Raw genomic sequence first — 19,180 nt, forward strand, 5'->3', positions numbered from 1 at the left:
GAGTTACTCAGGTGAATATTCTGGGTGAATGGAAATTTGGGTGAGGTGATATGAAAAGAATGAACTGTTCTGACCTCTCGTTCTGTGGAAGCCCGCAGAAGCTGTGGGAATGGAGGAGCCGTTTGCTGTTCGTCTGTACAACTTACTGCAATCAGACATTTGACACACGGCCGCTCCTCGAGTACACGGCGGCCATTAAGGTTGAGTGGTCCAGCAGGTCAGTGCTGTTGGCTCAGGGGAAATTTCTAGGTGTGATTTGGGTCCCACCTTATCTTTTTGAATTACCAGCTCCAAAGAATGAACAAATACACTCTGTGGCTTACTGAACTGCTACGGTGACCAGCAAGGGATGTGCAATTATTCAAGTGCCCCGTGGCACTTGCTTTTTACATAGAGCAGCTAGACTTTCTGATAGCATCTGCACGTCATATAAAGTAGAATCCGTAGTGACAGTCTGTGGCAGATTATTGGGTATTATGTCTAAAAAAATTTTATGCCATACTGGTAGATGAGTGTTTTGCTTGTGAATTTCACACCCTGTGAGCTGTGCAGTTTAATATTTTATTATGCTGTTAGTTTAAATACCCTGAGCATACAGCATCAAGAAAATAAACTAAAAATCTATTATTGTTTCTCACTTCTGAGCTCTGACTTGTCAAAGTGCTGCAAGCTGAATTGTTGTATCTAGTTAACACATGCTCCAATTTCCGTTGTAATTAACACTTTCTGCTTGCATAGTTTTCTTACCATTTAAGTAGTAACTGCATTGTGAATGGGTTTTGCAAACAAAGTTTGCACTCTGTGAGTGATAGAGTCCAAATAGTAAATAACAATTACAGTCAACTTTTTCTTCAAGAGCTTTTAATGAAGGGGAGGGAAAGCAGGATAGAAAACAGTAGTTATTAATAGGGAAGAATATACACAAGCAACATTATTTTTAAGAAGAAAGTGTACCTTGCACAGGTTACTCTGACATTAATGTTGTTCTGAAGCATTGCAACCTGCAGAGTTCCTGGTCCCTTTGGCATTTCTGAGATGTTCAGTGCCTGATGTGGTAGAGATGTGACTTCTTCATGTGTGGAAAACACTATATATGAGATAAAATATACTTGAAAGCATATATTTAGGTACCATGTTCTGTATCAGCAATGTAACAGCATATACAAGAATTCGAATGTTAAATGTGTTGAAAGGGATACTTGGGCTATTTTAAATTCAGAAAAACTCTTCTTCATTGGAAAGCCAGGAAGCCTATCAGTCGTGTCTCAGAAAATCATGCCTTAGACTTAGTTGCTAATTGGGTAAGTGAGATGGTGTATTCTGAAGAGTATTCATTGCATTTTGATTCAGTTCACAGCTCATTAATGGATTATTTTAAGCAAAAATGTTTTGAAACTAATAACTTGCACAAAACTTAAAACTCCTGGTTTTGACTTACAAATGAGCCACTTGGCTTGTTGGTTGCCAAATTGCAGGGTGTTAACATTTAAAACTTTGTTTTCAGCTTTTTCTTCCTATTTTTGATCAGGACGTAAGAAATTCTTTTCCTAAGAATCAGCTATTTTGAGAAGTCTGTCATTCTTCTCTCTTCCTATGTTTTTTTGTGGGGGAGAAGGGAAGGAGGGAGGGGGATAGAGTTGTCCACTTGGAAGAAATACTGACACTAGTGTGTTTTTCTTTCTTTCTTTATTTTTTAATATTGTGTAGTATGTATAGTGAAGATACATCAAGCATTTACTGTGGGACAAAAGATGGTCGAAGTTACATGAGGTCAGACAATTCTTTTTCACTTGAGAAGGAAGGATACTTAATCCTTACTTAGCATAACTTAGCACAGTTCTGGGGAGGTCACTAAATTTATGATAAACTGTGTTTAGGGATCATGCTTTCAGGCTTTCCTCCCCACCATCGGATTCTTTTTGTGGGATAGATTCACGATTCATTCTTATTATTCATGCTGTTTTATCTACAGACACTATCTTATCTCTCGTTTGCTATAGAAATGTTATATACTTAGTTAACTTTGGCAGATTGCTGTGGAATTTTCATTCAGTAAAGTCATTGAAGAGCTTCTTGTGGTGTGAGATTAATTGCTTCTTGTTCCCCCCTTAATTACTGCTGACTGAAGTACATGTTTCTAATCCTGGTGACACTGGTGAGGGTCATCATCCACACTGTCATGATTGTGGAAAGATTTATCGCTTTGCATTTCTGTTTTTTAACATTTGCATCATTCTTTGACTGAGGTCTGGAATTGTACTGATTTTTCTGTTTTGTGATCCTGCTTCCCACATGAGAAATTTTAGATGTCTCGAAGAATCAGAGCTGATATCATTCCCTGTTATCATAATTTGTCATTATGTAAATACCTATTCAGAGCTAAACATTGTGCATAACATACATGGTTGTTGCTGAGAAATTGCCTTAGTTCTTTTACATGCACTGATATTCTGTATAACAAAGGAAAAATGACTAACCCTTCTGAGAAAGTAGAGGGAATATTCACATTTCTTAAAATTATTTAATAACTACAGGTATAAAATGCCTTCTATAAATTTAAACATATTTTCTCTGCTAGTGTTAATAGAAGACTAAATGCTAAAAACCTGTTAGTCTTCCACTCGTGGAGTCAGTTCCCCGTGACAGGCATCTGCCTGCCCCCGTTCACTCTGTGAGCGTTGTCAGGTTGGTCGCCCTCATGCCTAGGACCACACCGCACGTCTCTTTGAATGCGTTTCTGCAGATGGTTCTGTGCCTCACTACTGATGGGCCACTAAGACAACCTACTCTTTTTTTTTTTTTTTTTTTTCCCTTCTTCTTTGTTCTGGAAAAAAAGAGGTCAAAGATGACTGAGCTTGGGTTTTGACTGGTGAAGAAGAGGACAGCAGGATGCTGACTTCATTCATGTGCTGTTAATAATTTCATATTTGATTCCAGACCAGGATCTAAATAATACTGTTAAAAAGAATTTTTTCTGGAGAGCTTTCTTTGCGTGAAAGATTGCTGTCTCAACGGAACGTGAAAGTGTAATGATAGCCAAGGGTGAATGTACAAGCAGTTCTTGTAACACAGAAAGCTGTTGTCTTGGTTAATTTTAAAACCACAAAAGAAACCCTGTTTTGAACGAGGTTGTTTAGAAACAGCTGCGATGGAGCTCAAAGCCTGAATACTTCAAAGGCTATCCAGATTTTGTGGTAAAACATGTTGGGGTTTTTGGGAAAAGATTTTATATTAAAAACCTTATTTAACTGTAGAAGCAACGTATTAACCATGTTATTCTAGAGTCTTTGGCGTGCAAAACATTTCATTTTTCATTACTGTTGTCGCCGTTCACATATTCCATTATTTAAGGAGGTTATTGAAAAATTGATGGCATGTTGGTACCAGAGAGACATCCTGTAGGCTGCAGTGTTGATTTATGGCACATGGAACACAGTTCAGTGCTTCAGTTTCCTGCTGGTGAGCGGCACTTTGTCGTTGTCCCTAAAGAAAAAATCATACCAGTGAAATCCCCTGTGTTTCCCCCAAGTTGAGTGATGCATACTTTTTCTTTGAAAATGATTATGAATTATTCACCTTTGATTGTGCTGGAGTGTGCACATGGTGATCAGAATCTTGTTCATAATACAGAGTTTTTCACCATGTTCAGGGTTTAGTTTAATTATGTAGTTGAGTTGCATGGTAGCCTTTATCTAATTTTTTTTTTTTTTCTTTCCCAGCCTCCCCCCCTTCCCCCCAGTATGTCTGCCAAGCCTGTTTGGGCTAGCACAGATTTTACCCCACGTTTACTAGCGTACATAGGTATCTCAACACAGGAGTCCTAAATGTTTGTCTATCATGTTTGTTTAAAATTTTCCTTGACAAAATCAGTACTTCCAAACTTAAAAAGACAATTTTTCCACACAAGTTCTTGAAAATCACAGACACGTGGCTTTAAAGTTTTATTCTTCAAGCTGATTTGCTGTTGTGAAGAAATGATGAGAGAGATCTAAGTGAAAAATCTCTTGAAATAGCACATGTAGTGATGACACAGATTTCCAACCGAGGGTGACTTTCTCCTGGGAGTTGTGTTGAGGAAAGACTCCATGATCTAGACTACCTGTTAGGAAAATTAAAAGGCTGTATGATCTTTCTTCGTAACTGTGGAAGAAATGTAAACTAAATAAATTTGTGATTGCGTCAAGGTCCCTTCACAACTTCCTGGATTCCATCTCTGGACTGTTAAAGGCTTTCCAATAAAATTTAGGTTTTCTTATAGAAAATAATGATCTGCTGAGCATTGAGCAACTTCAGCAATTTTGTTTTAATTTTGGAATCATGACTATCTGTGTAAGCTTAAGTTTTTAAAATCACTTTCCTTTTAACCACCTCTGCTTTAAATATACATGCTCTTATTTTATGCACTTGATTTGATTTTTTGCGGTAACAGACGTTAAGGGTTAGCAGTTAAATACACATTAGAAAATCTTCCTCATCAGCTGAAAAGGAGAGGTTCTGAAAAAAGTGAGGAATGTGTGTTTTCCTCTGGAAGTTGTACTTAGGTGAGCATACACTCTGGTCTCATTCCTTCCAATGTCTACTTTTATTTCAGTGCTCCTCTAAGGTCTTTCCACATTAAAATTCCTCTATGCCTTGCCTGGTCTTCATATTCCTTAAAAAAAGAAATCAAAGTCTGAACATATTATATTCCCTGTATTCTTTAATTATTGGTTTTACAATAGAATGCTTTCTTTTTCCTGCTGGCAGAAAAAATGTTTAATAATTTTTTAATATATTTTCTGTTTTGCAGTTGTGGAGCTTTTCATTACAGAGGCTCTGTAACACTTTGGGAAAGGAAATCAGACAGAAATTGATCTGGAGTTAGTGCTCTGTAAAGCAAGTCTGGTTCAAAAGAACACTTCTGGGCATTGCTGGTTGTAGCCCCACGATGATAATAAATAGTTGGGGAAATGTGCAGTAGAAAGGAGGCATAGCCTCTCCTCGATAAGAATAGCATCTTTGTGTGGCCTGTTTCCATTAAAATGCTCCATTAAATCAGTTTATTTTTTGGCACATAAAGAAAAGATTACCTGTGCATATTTAGATGGGCATTTGGTATTTTTCTCCAGTTTCCCATTAACAGTGGGAAATTAATGTTCTATTTTGAAAGTAGATTTTACTTCACAAAGGACATATTTTCATGTTCTTCTTAAATGAAATGTGTTTTAATTAGAAATGGAGAAAGCGGAATTTGAAGTTTAAAATACTTTTTTTTTTTAAATAGATACATTAGTATTTTGTATCCACTTAGTCATTCAAAAGAATGAATTTTAAATACCTCCTTGTGTTATGTTAGATACCTCCCATAAACATGAAGAGGTTTCTGCGAATCAGTCTATTGCTTAACCTTTCATGAAAATCTAATTGAGTGCGAACAACTGCTTAAATAATTCAATGGACTAAGTTATTCTTGGCTGGTGTGGTTCCAGCCTAGTGCGGTGCAAATGTCTGGGTGTCAAGCAAAATTGAGGTGTTTTGTTTTTTGGTGAGGAATGTGATGAAGAATGAAATGACAGTTGAAAAGGCGTACAGGTTGATTAAGGAGAAAAAGAAGGAAAAAAAGATGAAATGTAAATTAGCTCGGCCAATTTGGTAAATGACTTGTGGCTAAAAGGCGCATGTTCTTTCAGTCCTTTTGAAAGCATGTAATATTTTTGGTCATACTGATAAATGTTACTGGGTTTCATTGCTTTCTTTTCATACATGTGACCTTTCATTCTTATTAAGGGACATTGTGCTTTTTATAGTACTATTTTTTAATAGATCTAGAGTGCTATTTCCAAATTTATTTTAAAGATTTGGATAATGGACATAATTACTTATTGGTTAGTTGGCCCAAATATTTTCCCTCGTTTTTGGAGGGCAACTTGGCTTTTTCATTTCACCTGAATCCTAGGCACTTCTCTCTTTTCCCTTCAATCTTTTATTCCCATTTCATTACTCTGTTTGATTTCTTCCTTCTGCTATTTCCTTTGTGCTCACTTTTAACCTCAAAGGACTTTTTTGGTTGGGTTTTTGGTTGGGTTTTTTTGTTTGTTTTTTGTTTGTTTTTTTTACTAAAGATGGAAATAGAATTAATTACTGATCCTATGCCACCACATTGACATGGTAAACTGTTGTTTCCCCCAAATTGAAGAGTTCCAATAGTCCTGGAGGTCAGTTACATTCAGGATTCCGGGTCATTTAGTACAGAGGCTTGGCAACTCTTTTAGTTCAGAGACTATCGAATAACTTTCGTTAATTCTGTACTTTTGCAAAACATCTCAGTTCTTGAAGAAGTTAGTTTAATACGAGCCTGGAATAACAGTATGTAAGCGATGTGAAAAAAGTGGGTGGAGTCTGGCCGGATACATTCTTCAGGGTTACTTTGAAATAACATGAATTTAAGGCCACTAGTGTTTAAGCAACGTACTAAATGCATTTATTTAATGACTGAATATATTTTGGGATTATCACTAATAGAGAGAGAGTTTCATTCGTTCATAATAGAAGTCGAACATTCAACCAGGTAATTAACCATCACGCTGAACAGACCAGAGCTTTGAGACCAGTGGGAGAGTGGTTTGAACAAAACGTTCCAGCTGTAGCTAACCAGCTGACTCAGCAAACTGCATCATCCTGGAAACTTATTAAAGGTAATGCAATACCTATGGAATTAGATACATTATAAAAACATCTGTGCCTTGAGATCATCAGAGGATTACTTTAGTGGAAAATGTGATGTCCTCCATCCTAATAGCTTAAATTTGCAGAAAGATCTGTCAGAGTGTATAGATTTTTTTTTTTTAAATTTTTTATTTTTTTTATTGAAAGGAAGAGAGGAGGCAGCTGATGGAGATGCTGGTTGAGTTGTCCTGTGATATATAAAGCAACGTGTACTATTTTTGGTTTGGCAGACAGTCCAAGTGGTGGGAAACATTTTGTAGTAAGACAAGAAAACTGCATTCTCTCTGAATGCAAGGGTTTTCAGTAGATGCCGGGGGGGGGAAAGGCCTCTTATTTGTTTGGTTTTGACACCTGTTACTTTTCTGTCAAGATACAAGCAGTGCATTGAAGCAAAAACATTTGATAAGACTCAATGTATAAATTAGGTATTTGCACTCCTCTGCCTCCTCCACTGCACTGCTTCCTCCTGTTGCTTAGATAAGATAAAAGCACTCGCTGAAGGACTGAGTTACTCAATGTCTTGAAGCAAAACAGAGTTTATGAGATCAGTGGAAGAAGAGGAGGGGAAAGATATAGAAATTAAAGTCTTCTGTACTGAAGAAGGTATAAGTTACATTTACATCTAGTATAAAATTTAAAGAAAAGCTATTTAAAATGTTAGGCACACTGCTGGTGAGGTCTATCTTAAATAGTATGTTTTTAAAAGACTTTGATTCATGCGCATTCTTAATGACAGATGAAAAACCTAATTAAAAAATTTTGCAAAGAGCAAAATCATTTAATACTATTAAGTTTTATTGTTAGATGTTTGGAGTACAGTCTCTAAGTTATTTAGCTTTTTTTGGTGACTGAATCACTTACAATACCACCACTTGGAGATTTGCATCTCCCACGGTCTATTTTATGATGTATTTGTTCTCTTTTATAATGTGTTATTGAAATTGAAATGCTGGTAAGACATTAAGTGTTGCATACTTTGGAAAGGTATAAGACCTTATTAATGTATGTTTAAAATATGCAGGGATACCTGTTTCATTTTCCTAGGTTTAAGTATGAGTCAGATGAGAGTGGAAGGAGTGCTAGTTCTAAAATTAGAGCACCATGTGTTGCAAAAAGTTTTGTTGTTTTATTTAAATGAGTAGGTTTTAGTTTTGTTCCCTCATCCTAGCTGGATTTCTAGGCAGTTGGAATTGCCTTTGGATGCATTTTCCTTACTTTGCAGTTGACTTTGCCTGCATGGGGAATTTATGGCCTTTTTCACAAGATAGGACTGTGAAAGGGCTAGAAGAGCACAATTCAACTTGGCAGGTTCTCTTGTCTCTCTGAATTGAATTATGGTTGCCAAAACAGTTGCTCATCCTGTATGAGGAGAGAGGTGCAGCTGGATGTGGGCACATATATCTGCAGCTTTTTAAAATGTTTTTTGGTATGGCAAAGTTAAAAAAGAATAAATCTGTAAGACAGTTCCAAAGTTATATAGAAAAAGAAACTGTTTAATGAGATAATCTGTAATTTCCCTAGTCTGTGTACTAGGAAAATAGCATGATGTATTTCAGTTTTGTAGATGTAAAAGTATATTCTTCTCCATCTGCCAGAGCTTTGGGGGCTCCTTTTATTCCATGTCTGAAGTCCCTAATCTACATGTCTGTAGTGTTCTAGTTTAGTCTAGATTCCCTTTGGAAATACTTTCTATAATCAGGTAGGTATTCGGGTACGTTTTATGTATTCAGCAGGGAATGGCCCAGGCCAGTATTTTCTGTTTCGTGTTTCTTGAGACATTTCAGGTTTTACAAACCATAGCTGGAAATGATCTTAAGATGCATATCTCTATATTACATTTTAAAAAAACCAAAACACAGTACCATGTAACATAGCCTTGAAATCAAGGGGAAAATGTTTGTATGACATGATTTTAGCTGTTTCTAAAACTGGTGCCACCTCTTCCTCACTCCGTTTCATGTAAATAGAATTTTGGTGTCTGTATGTAGCATGTACCTTAATGGACTGATACTTAAAAGATGATGTAGGAGTACATCATTATAGCAGCACTGTACGTCTTTGTGTGTGACTTTTACATATTGGTGGATTGGATGATAACCCTGTTTTCTGCAAGTGACTGCCCTTTTAGTCCCAAGTGTAGCACAGCCCTCTTAGTTCTACCAAAACGGAGTCTAGGGAAGTCACTCCTGTTGCTCAGCCTCGGGGTTGGCCATAGAGGTCTATTTTCCATTTCTAAAGTTTTGTGCTGACTGGATGTAGAACTTCTATTTGACCCTTCAAACACGTTTCCAGCCCACTGAAGACACACTTTGATTTGAAGCAGTGCTTATTCAAAAAGAAAATTCTGGTAGCAAACACATGAAGAGCTCTGCTTGGGAAAAGGCTTTTAGATCAATGTTAGTCCCTTGGGAATCTCTGACTTTTTGCACTAACAGTGGTGCCAATACTGTGATTTTTATTATGAAAAAACTAATGGCTGTTTCCTTTCTCCCCCCAGCTACCCTTCGTATTGGAATAACAATGAAAAACGGAACTTCATATCATTAAAAAAAATATTACATAGAAACAAGATGAAAAAATACCAAAGTTTGGAGAAGTGGGGATTTTAGTGTATCATGGCAGACCTTTAAGAGGGTTAAAAGATATTTGTGTAAATTTTGGGCACTTTGAAATACCTTTTGTTCAATTATCATTATATAAATGTATGGGTAACAAGACAGCATATAGTTTGAAATTGTAACTGACAGTTATTATTAAATAGTTAATAGTTGTTAAACTAGCTAATAAAGCCAGAGTTATTTTACTCTGCTGTCAGATGCTGCTTAGGCCATTATCCTTTTTGTCCTGTACTGCTCTTGAGCATCCTTTCATGTTTTTAAGTGTTCCATTGCTTTCCCAAGCACTTTTTGATGGAGGGATTTTTTCTGTGATGCCATTTTACTCTGCTGGCAAGGTGAGATCCATTCATTACGTGAGTCAACGCTAAAATATTTAAGGAATATTCCATGTAAAGAAATTTAGTAGCAGGTGCTTGTAGCAGGACAAGAGCTAGGGAACTGTAAACCAGAATAAGTAACTCATCATGTTACAGTGTTTTCTGTTAGACCCTCCCTCACCTCAGGTAATTGCTACCTGGAAAATTACTGTCAGGAGGTAATGAGTACTGCAGAAAATGTGCATTCCCAGCAACTTGATTGCTGCAAGTTAACTTCTCAACTTCGTTAAGATGCTGGAAATTACAATGAACTTGCCTTAGGGTAAAATACATTAAACAAATCTTTGGTCTTGCTTCATGACACGGGGAACCCCTAATGCAGTTTTTGGCACTGAATAAAACAAAGCGGCAAATGGAAAGGGGCAAAGCTTTTCCTTCGTGGACACAGAATGAGAGGATTTTGCCTAGGAGTGCAAGAGAATGGCAAGAGATGTTGAGAAAACAGTTTCCCCCATTCCCAAGCTTGAAGAGTGCTTCAAAAGCTGCCTAAAAAAGAGGATGCTGACAAAGGCGAATGGGGAATCTAAATACTGAGCTCATAGTTCCTATGGATCATAGCTTACAGGTGTCTTTAAATTGCAGAAAGGAAAAAAAGGAAAGAGCTATCAAAGTAAACATCCTTCAGTGCATGGGAAGATGACAGATTCTTTCTAACAAGATTTTCTGCTCTCCTGGAGGAAGGCCATTTGTTAATAAACCATTTGAGAATCCATTTTTAAGGGATTTAATAAAATATACACAGACTGCCTTCCACTGCAGAAACTATTATTCCCTTGGGTAGAAAAAGTGACTGAGTGTGGGCATTAATGGTTGCTTCCTGTGATTCCTGGCATTATATCTTGCTCCCATTTGCACTTTTTCAACCCGAAGTGAAATAATTTTTTATGAGAAACCCGCACTTGATTCCTAGCTCTTATGAGGCATGTATGTGTTCTATATTTTATTTATTTCTATTCAGTCATGTCCATAATTCTTGTTGGTTTAGTGTCTGTGTCTATAGCATGGGTATTGTGTGTGTTTGCGCATACTTTCCTGGGTACAAGAAAGTTTCCATATCTAGCAAACTCCATTAAGTGGAAGAGGTAATAACTTTTGTGTGAATTAAATGAATTGTTTCATTCTTGCCAAAGATTTTCATGAATAATTCACCCATTTCCATCAAAAATTGTAGATTTTCTATTGTGAAGGTTGCTGCCAATTAAACAAGGAACCTGAACCTATTATGGTCTAATAGATCCTTACCCAGAGGGGCTGGGTAACTCACAAAAGAGAAAAGATGTTTTCTTATGAATTTGGAGGAAGATTTTCTACTGCCATCTTTCCAAATATGAATTTAAGTTATAATCTTTTCAAATAGGAGAGAAATACAGTGGCACTAAAGGGATTAAGTAATTTTTGTAAGGAATCTTGCCCTTTCTGAGACTGTCAACACTCTTTGGTTCTCTTAAATCAAGAAAACAATTTTTCTGCTATGAATGCTTCATGAGGGTGTGTTTGAAAAATACCAGTTGATTTCAGTAGCTGAGATGATAGGAGGAGGAGCAAGTGACCCTTAGAAATCAAAGCATGGGTAGTTTTTTTGTACGTGAATGGCAAATTCAGTTGTATCCCAAATATATCCTGCCTATATTATCTTCCTGCATGGTAAAGAGCAGACAGCGCTAGAAGCGAGTTTAGCATAGACTGCTAAGTGAATGCCCAGGCAGACATTATTTTCACAGCAGGAAGAATGAAATCTGGAAAGCTAATAATATTACAGTCACTGGCAGCTCTAACAGATCCCAAATGGATGTACTTACAGGCATAATTTGTTTGATTCTTTTCTTTACCAGAATTATCTCCATATGATATCCAAGAACTGAAGACATAGTGGCAGGCTGTGGATGGCAAGATGGACAGTCATTGCTCGGTCATAGTATTACGACCTTTTATATAAAAAGAGATTACAGACAGGATGCTGCCAGGAAATGACAGAGCTGGTAGAGAAGGGGGCAAACAGTAGGACAGACACATTTAGAAGAGATGATTTATTCTACAGTAACATCTGCGTGCGTAGGAAACTGTTCCTACTGGTCATCACTTGGTCTCTCTGTGCTTGCTTGAGAATGGTGTCGTGTAGGTAGTAAGCAACTATAATTCCCTGAGATTTGCTAGCTTGAGCAAAACTAGTGAAAATTCAAGAATAAAATAGTATTTGTCCCCTCTGAACCACGTGTACCTCAAAAGGAACCAATCCAAATACTGAACATCAGAGAATGAGTTAACACTCAGACCTTTAATGCTGAGAACATGAAATAGCAAGGGTTCTTGTAAACTATAAATTTGCAGGTATTCTCCCTGTAAACTCAAATGTGACAACAACTAGTTACCATTAGTTCTGCTTCACAATAACACTTAAACTGTATATTTGGACACGGGACAGATTAATTTTGTAACAATCTAACTGTTCCAGATCCTGAGATCTTGGCTGGGGTGCATCAGAAAGCCAAGTGGGTTGGAGTTAAGGGATGCTGTGGCTTTTTGAGCAGCGAACTGGGGCAAGTGTAGGTTCCAGATGGAGCAGTTTACGTAGCCTGGAGCAAAATACTGGGAAAGTCTTAAGTGAGTGCAGTTGAGGGAAGTACAGACAAATTAAGAGCATAACCCGTATTACAGAATGTGTGAATTTAAAATCTCTGTACATATGAAGCTCAGCAACGCTACTGTACAACAGTTAGTGACATGCTAATGAACAGCGAGAGTGAAATAATGTATTTACTTCTGTCCACTGAACCAGATCTGCTCAGTTCATTCTAAAATGTGTTGATTGCCTTGCTTTTGTCTTGAGGGCAGTGCTGTGCACCATCAAACAAACACGTCAGGTGAAGCAGTGACTTTTTTTGCTCCCTTTCTTGATGAAATTCAGTTTAGAAACTGATGAGCAAAGGGCATGGAATGACTGCTAACTGCAAAATGACCCCCACCCATCTGACTTCAGTTTCTGTGGCAATTTTAGACTTTGCTTTTTGTAATGCAATACATATTTTCATTATTTTTGCACTAAATGTGGAACAAGCTTATTTGCTTGCAAGATTTGAACACGTACTGATTTGGAGTGAAATGTGCACAGTTCAGAATCTGGTAGATATAACAAAGCTGAGAGGCCCTTCAAGAAGCAGAGGAGGCTCCTACGTCAATGCCTCCTCCCTCAACTTATCTATGTAAATTTTAAAATACAGAAATATTGTAGAAATTTAAAGTATACAGGTTTGTTTCAAATTAATTTAGAATTTGCTTCCAGTATTACTTGTGGATCTCTTACTTGGTAATCAGAAAAACAGGTAATTTCTTTGAATGACATTTCTCTTGCTTTTTGGAATACCAGAAGATATTCTTTAGTGACCAGTGTCATAATTTAGAGAGTTTTGCTTTGATAACTCACAAATCTGCACTGTTTCTAATTAGCAAAATTAGTGGCTATCATGTTTACTAAGTGTTGCGTAGCTGTGGAACACTGTATGGTAGGGAAATTTCTATTCATAAATACAAAAACTGGATAATACAATTTCACGAAAATAATTGTCTTTGTGCTTTATTTGAACAGTTCAAGTGATTGACCTTTCATGACAGCTCTTCTGGATTTTTCTGTTTGTTTTCAGCTGTTGGATAAATTAAAAGATCGCTGGATGCACACAGGCTTATGGAGGAACCTGGAGCTGGTTAAGACAGTCATTGTGGAGCCTCAAGGAGGGGCAAAGAGTGATTTTGATGAATTGCTGAAAATATACTATGATGCAATAAAATGTAAAGGAGAAAAAGGTACGTTCTTCAAGCATACAAAATAGTTGATACAGACTCCTCAAGTTTTGTTGTTTTTTTTTTTTTTTTTTTTTTTTTTTAAAAAGATTCTTAACATGCTTAACAATTAGATTAAGGCATGGATAAACAGTGAAGTCAACCTCAGCTTAATAAGTTATTGTGATAAATGAGGAAAATTGACTGCTATTTATGTTGTTGCATACAGATATAGGGAAGTACAGGAGGATGCATAATCCGAATAGTGATATTCAAAAGGCAGTGAGCTGTGTAGGGATGTGCAGTTGTGTGTCCAGCAGGGCGCAGAGTGGCTTCTCAAAGAATCGAACTTAAAGTACATTGCATAACTGTGATTTACCATATTATATTACAGCCACTATAGCATTTCTTCTCAAAATAGTTAAATGTTAGTAGAGAGAATAAAGAATGATAGTATGTTAGACGATAAATAGCATGATTTTTGGAGTGCAAAATTTAAGGTTTAAAATTTAAAATTTTTTTGTAGATATATATGGTTCTTGCATAATTAAGTACCACTATATTATATAGTGCAAAATTATTTTGCTAGTTGATATGCAAAATCACAACATTATTGATAGAAGTGTGGAGTTAATCTCATCCCTCTAACAAATAAGTCTGTATTTTTATATCCACTCACCTTTTCCAGACTGATACACAGTGTATTATAATGTATTACATTTAGCACTTTAGAAGATGTTGGTGAAACTTTCTTCCGATATCACTGGGAATGATTTGTATATTCCTCTCTGGCTTGTTCAAGATGGAGCACTCCTTATAGCTGTGTGCAGAGGAAAAGTTAGTGAAGGCTTGGATTTCTGTGATGAGAATGCCCGGGCAGTTATAACCATAGGTATTCCGTTTCCAAATGTGAAAGACCTTCAGGTAGGATATTAATTGAAAGAGTTGTACTTTATTTTTATGTCATGTTTAAAACACCAAATACGCACAAAATATTTTTTTCTACATGTTTACTCTTGGATTCCGCTCGGTCCCATTTGCATACTTTGAGTTACCTTCTACACAGGTAAGAGGAGGAACAGTGTAGCATGTCTTGTGGACTCATTTATGTCATTCTAAATAAGTTAATATCATGCTAGAGATATTTTAAATTTTTGTCTGACATTGCTATAGGAGGCTATTGCATTGTTAAAATGCTCATTAACTTCATACGCTGCCAAGCAACAGTACATGTTTCCATCTTCACTTGCCTGTTTTCATGCACCAAAACTTGTGTTATTTGTATAAAAATGAAATTACTTCCTGACTCTTTACTGTTGTGGGGTGTTTGAATGTGAAGATCTAGGATAAACACTGGGAAAATACTACTTCAAGGCATTCGGATTGATCAAAAGATTACTTCAGAAAATAAGTGGAAAGATAAAGATAGTTATAGTGTAAAATAATAACATAATGAAGCAATGTGTTTCACACACAAGATCATTATTGACTGCAGTATATCACCTTTCTAATTCCCATTGCCTTCTTTAGTGTAACTGTGTGTATGACACTACCCACTTAAACGGAGAGTGAAATTGTAAACCTTTTCCAGGCTAATGTTGCTTTATTAGCTTGAAATTTTGAGGTTTGAAATTATGACATAACAGAACCTCTTCCTGGATACTGAGGACATTAGTCTCTTGATAATTCAAGCTTTGTCTAACTTTAGCAAACACTTCTAAGTGCCTTCTAAAGATAGTATCCTGAAGTGCCTCCAATTAAAGGAATTTGAGACTCTGTATTTTTCAGCAGGTGGGCAAAGTAGCATCCTGTTGTTTGCACTGCTGTGTAATTACCCACATCAACGCTACCTTCCTTTTGACTTCAACAGGACTTGTCTTATGGACAGATGATGTTCCACTAGAATAGGCACTTCGTAGTTGAAGCCAGGCATTCATAAAGGAAAAGAAAGCCAATGAATACGGAAAAATGCTTTTCTGGACTTACTTTCTACTTACAAAAAAGAACATTTATTATTGACGAGTTTGTAAGACCACTTATTTTTTAGTGGTCTGGGCGTGCCACTTAGTCACCCAGTTGCTGGCACACTTCTTCCCAGTGATAATAGCCATCGTCACTACTTTATCTTATGCGTACCTTTTAGAGCTATTTGGGACTGCTTTGTGAAGCTAAGAAACAAAATGAAGTATCGCAGAATAAATAAGTACCAGAAACAGCTGGATTCTGGTTATTAGTAATGCTAAATCAAACAAGAAAAACATAGGTTTGCACTTGAAAGCCCAAACAGACTCAGCTTTGGGTTTAGAGATGTGTTCTGAGCTTAAGTGAACAACCAAAGACTTCTTTGTTGTCTACAGTGTGTGCCTAATTACAGCCTGGGTGGAAAAAACCCACATCCTATAGGACTCGTAAGGTTATATTAGTGGTGGCTGCCTACTGCAATGTTCTTTCAATGCTTGCATAACTTTCTTGAAGCACTTATTCAGCCACAACATTTTTTATCTTAGTAAAATATAATACACTGTACTTTAGTATAAAAACATTTGCATTCAAAGAATACTTAGCACTCTTTCTGGAGTTAGAAATTCTTTGTTTTAGAAGGATATGCTGAAATGATATTTTGGAAATACTTGGTTTGCAGTGTGGCTGGAACTCTTACAATTTACTCCAAATGATTTCCAGGAAGTCATTATTTTTATATTCTAAATGATACAAAATTAAATTGGAAAGAATGTGTCAAGAGTGAATTATGTTCACAGTGGATTATGTTCCTTAAGATTAAAATAGTGTATTTGATTTTACCTTAAGCTCAACGTAATATGTAATATAATAGAATCGCAGGCAGTACATCCCATTACTGATAACTAAATTCCAAAAAATCAGTGTTGTGTTAAACTATTTTTTTTTTAATTAGACTGCAGAAAACCTCTACATTTTTAAGTCAGGATAGAAACACTAGCTGCCAACTTGCAAGCAGCTAAAGGTTTGAGTGTATATATTTAGATATGGTAATGCACAAAGCACTGCAGTGATCAATTCTAGATGAGAGAAGGGCATGCACCAGTCTCTGAGCATCAGATTTGAGGAGCTGTCTGGTGCATGGCACTGCACGCGCCATAACGCTAGGGGAAATGGGTTTTATTGTAAATGTGTCTTTTGCTCAAGAATTTGGATCCAAAGTGATATCCAGCTAGCAGTACTTCCACAAAATTGAATGGTGGGGGTTTTTTTTCCCAGGGCTTTAGGTTTATCAGATAGCCCAAAAAGTTCTGGATTAATGCACATTTCTTCTACTGGTTGAGCTCAATTGCATGAAGTAGGATAGAGTGAAGGATAGTCACTGTTCTCTGAAGAAGTCAGCTCAGGAAAGGAATTGGAATTATATTTTTAAGGAAAACTGGCTGTTGATAGTGAAGATTGGCATGTAAAATTTAACATAAAAAGAGGAGAGGGGAAGTAGAATGGGACACGACACCAGTTTTCACCTGAAACTATTCCTTGTGTATATTTCTGGGAGAGCTAATTCATAGAATCATAGGGTTGGAAGGGACCTCTGGAGATCATCTAGTCCAGCCCCCCGCCAGAGCAGGGAATAGTATTCAATATTCAATAGTATTGCTTCCCAGAATGGAATGAAACAAATGTATTATAAAAGGGTACAGCAGAGTAAGTGCTACATTTAAAAAAAATTGTTAACTTTATATAAAACCAATGTGATGTCTTATTTTTAATAGTCTGTGTGTATTAACAAATGCAAATTGTTGTTTATTGCTTCAGTTCCCCTAGACCAACAGACCTTACCTAAACATTAGAAAGGAAAACAAAATTTTATTCCTGTAAACTTTATTACAATTCTTCTAAATGCTTTGGAATTTTCTTCAGTGAGTAAAACTTTGTAGAACTGAAGGAGTATTAATTTCTCAATAAGGAAAAAAAGGTGCTTGAAGTTGGTAGGGACTGGAAGGGATGCTATAAACCATGCTCTCATGTAGCAGATAGTTGCTAGTATTACCTGAAATGAAAAGAGATTCTTTGTTAATTGCAGACAACTGTCTATAGTTAATCCTTAACCTGTTGTCCTAACCAGGTGGAGTTCGGCTGGCTGAATTACTATTTCATTAGCAGTTAGAATCCAAAATTTACAACCCAATTGCCAGGGGGTTAAATTATACTTGTGTCATCCAGCTTATGATGGAACTTTGTCTTCTAACCGTACTTTTATAATCAAATCCTAATCCTTTGGAACTGAGGTGGGAATAGAGTTGGGTTTTAAAGTGAAGGCTGATGTTCAAATACTCCTTGCGTTAAACAGTAGAAATAATTTATGATGGAACTATCAGGAAGAATATCTTTACAGTGTCTTATTCAAGTACCTTTTCCTATTCAGGATTGTTTTCAAAGCATATCAGTAGTGCTCATTATACTGAGAAGATACAAAATCTCCCCTGAGAAGATACAAAATCTCCCTTCGAAGTTCAACGGAGTGACTTTCTTTTAGGGTGGCTGATTTTAATTTAAATGTTTTTCCTATCGGAATTCTTTTTTCCTCCTGGGGTTAGAAGAATCCAGATTTTTTTTTTAAACATTAGAGGACATTGTACAGTTTATCTTTTTTTGTAGGATTTTAGAGTACATTAAGTTCCCAAACTAAACAGGTAAATTTTATCGGATAGTTACATTTGCTATTATGATATAGTCAGTTAATGTTTCTTTAGATCTTGTAGGCTAACCAGAAAACTGATTAAAACTTGGAAATTTTAAAAATTCCAGCTTTGAAGTTTTGGGAGGAGCTTGAATTTTGAGCGGACAGAAGAAAGTTCAAAACACAGTGACGTTAGATGTATATAGACGTAAAATTATGAATACAGGTACATCTGTTACTTTTACATAGGAATAGGTGCTTAGTAGATATTACTGAGCGAAGAAACTGGTAAGATGATTAATAGCGACATCCCTTGAAAAATAGGAAATGCAAGAGATTAACAATTCCCTTGGAATATCCCTGAATTATATACTTCTGGGATTGGTTTAAATCATGAAAAAGTGTTCTGCTTCTACATGAAAATGCACTTGCATGTCTGCTTTTTTGGGTTAATAAAAGTCCTCTTAAGACTCAATTCCATAACCCCTTACTCCTGCACATAGCTTTTACTTGTGTGAGTAATCCCTTTAATACTTCTAGGACTGAGCACAATCACAGGGGTTTGTAGAATTGTACCATTGGAGACCAATATTTTATGTTGGCAGTTTGATGTTGGCTCATCTCCACTAATATTACTCATCTGTGATCAACCTGCTTTCTAAATATATTTTATGATTTGTAACTTGATGCTAATACCAGTGAACTGTAATATTAGAGAACATAAATAATGTGACAGAAAAAGATGTGTAATCCCATATGCATGTTATCTGATGCTAACATACTATTCATTAACTTCTGTTATATATTTTGAATTGTAGCACTTTGGATTCAGACATTGGTCTTTATATGGGCAAGAAGCTCATTGTCAAGTGTTGTGCATAATATCCAATTTTATTTTCTCCATATGTTTGTGCTAAATATACGCCACAACTTCTGGTATTAAATGGCAAGTATTTGGTCTCCTTAAGTAACTGTATGCTTTTATAAGTTACATTATTTTCTGTAAAACCTTTAAAGAATATAGTTTACTTTCTTTTCCAGTTGCCTCACTTAAAAATTTTAGA

General features: G+C 36.3%; 1 protein-coding gene across 3 annotated transcripts in view; it reads left to right on the plus strand.

The window, feature by feature from the left end:
- BRIP1 (BRCA1 interacting DNA helicase 1) overlaps positions 1–19,180 on the plus strand; it is a 63,329-nt gene that overhangs the window by 28,441 nt on the left and 15,708 nt on the right. For all 3 annotated transcript variants that reach the window (XM_074595652.1, XM_074595650.1, XM_074595651.1), the window contains exons 15-16: positions 13,339–13,498; positions 14,277–14,398. In XM_074595652.1, coding sequence (XP_074451753.1) covers positions 13,339–13,498; positions 14,277–14,398 — 282 coding nt within the window. The remainder of the gene's footprint in view (positions 1–13,338; positions 13,499–14,276; positions 14,399–19,180) is intronic.

The sequence above is a fragment of the Larus michahellis genome, chromosome 7 (assembly GCF_964199755.1).
Source record: "Larus michahellis chromosome 7, bLarMic1.1, whole genome shotgun sequence".
Classification (NCBI taxonomy): Eukaryota; Metazoa; Chordata; class Aves; order Charadriiformes; family Laridae; genus Larus; species Larus michahellis.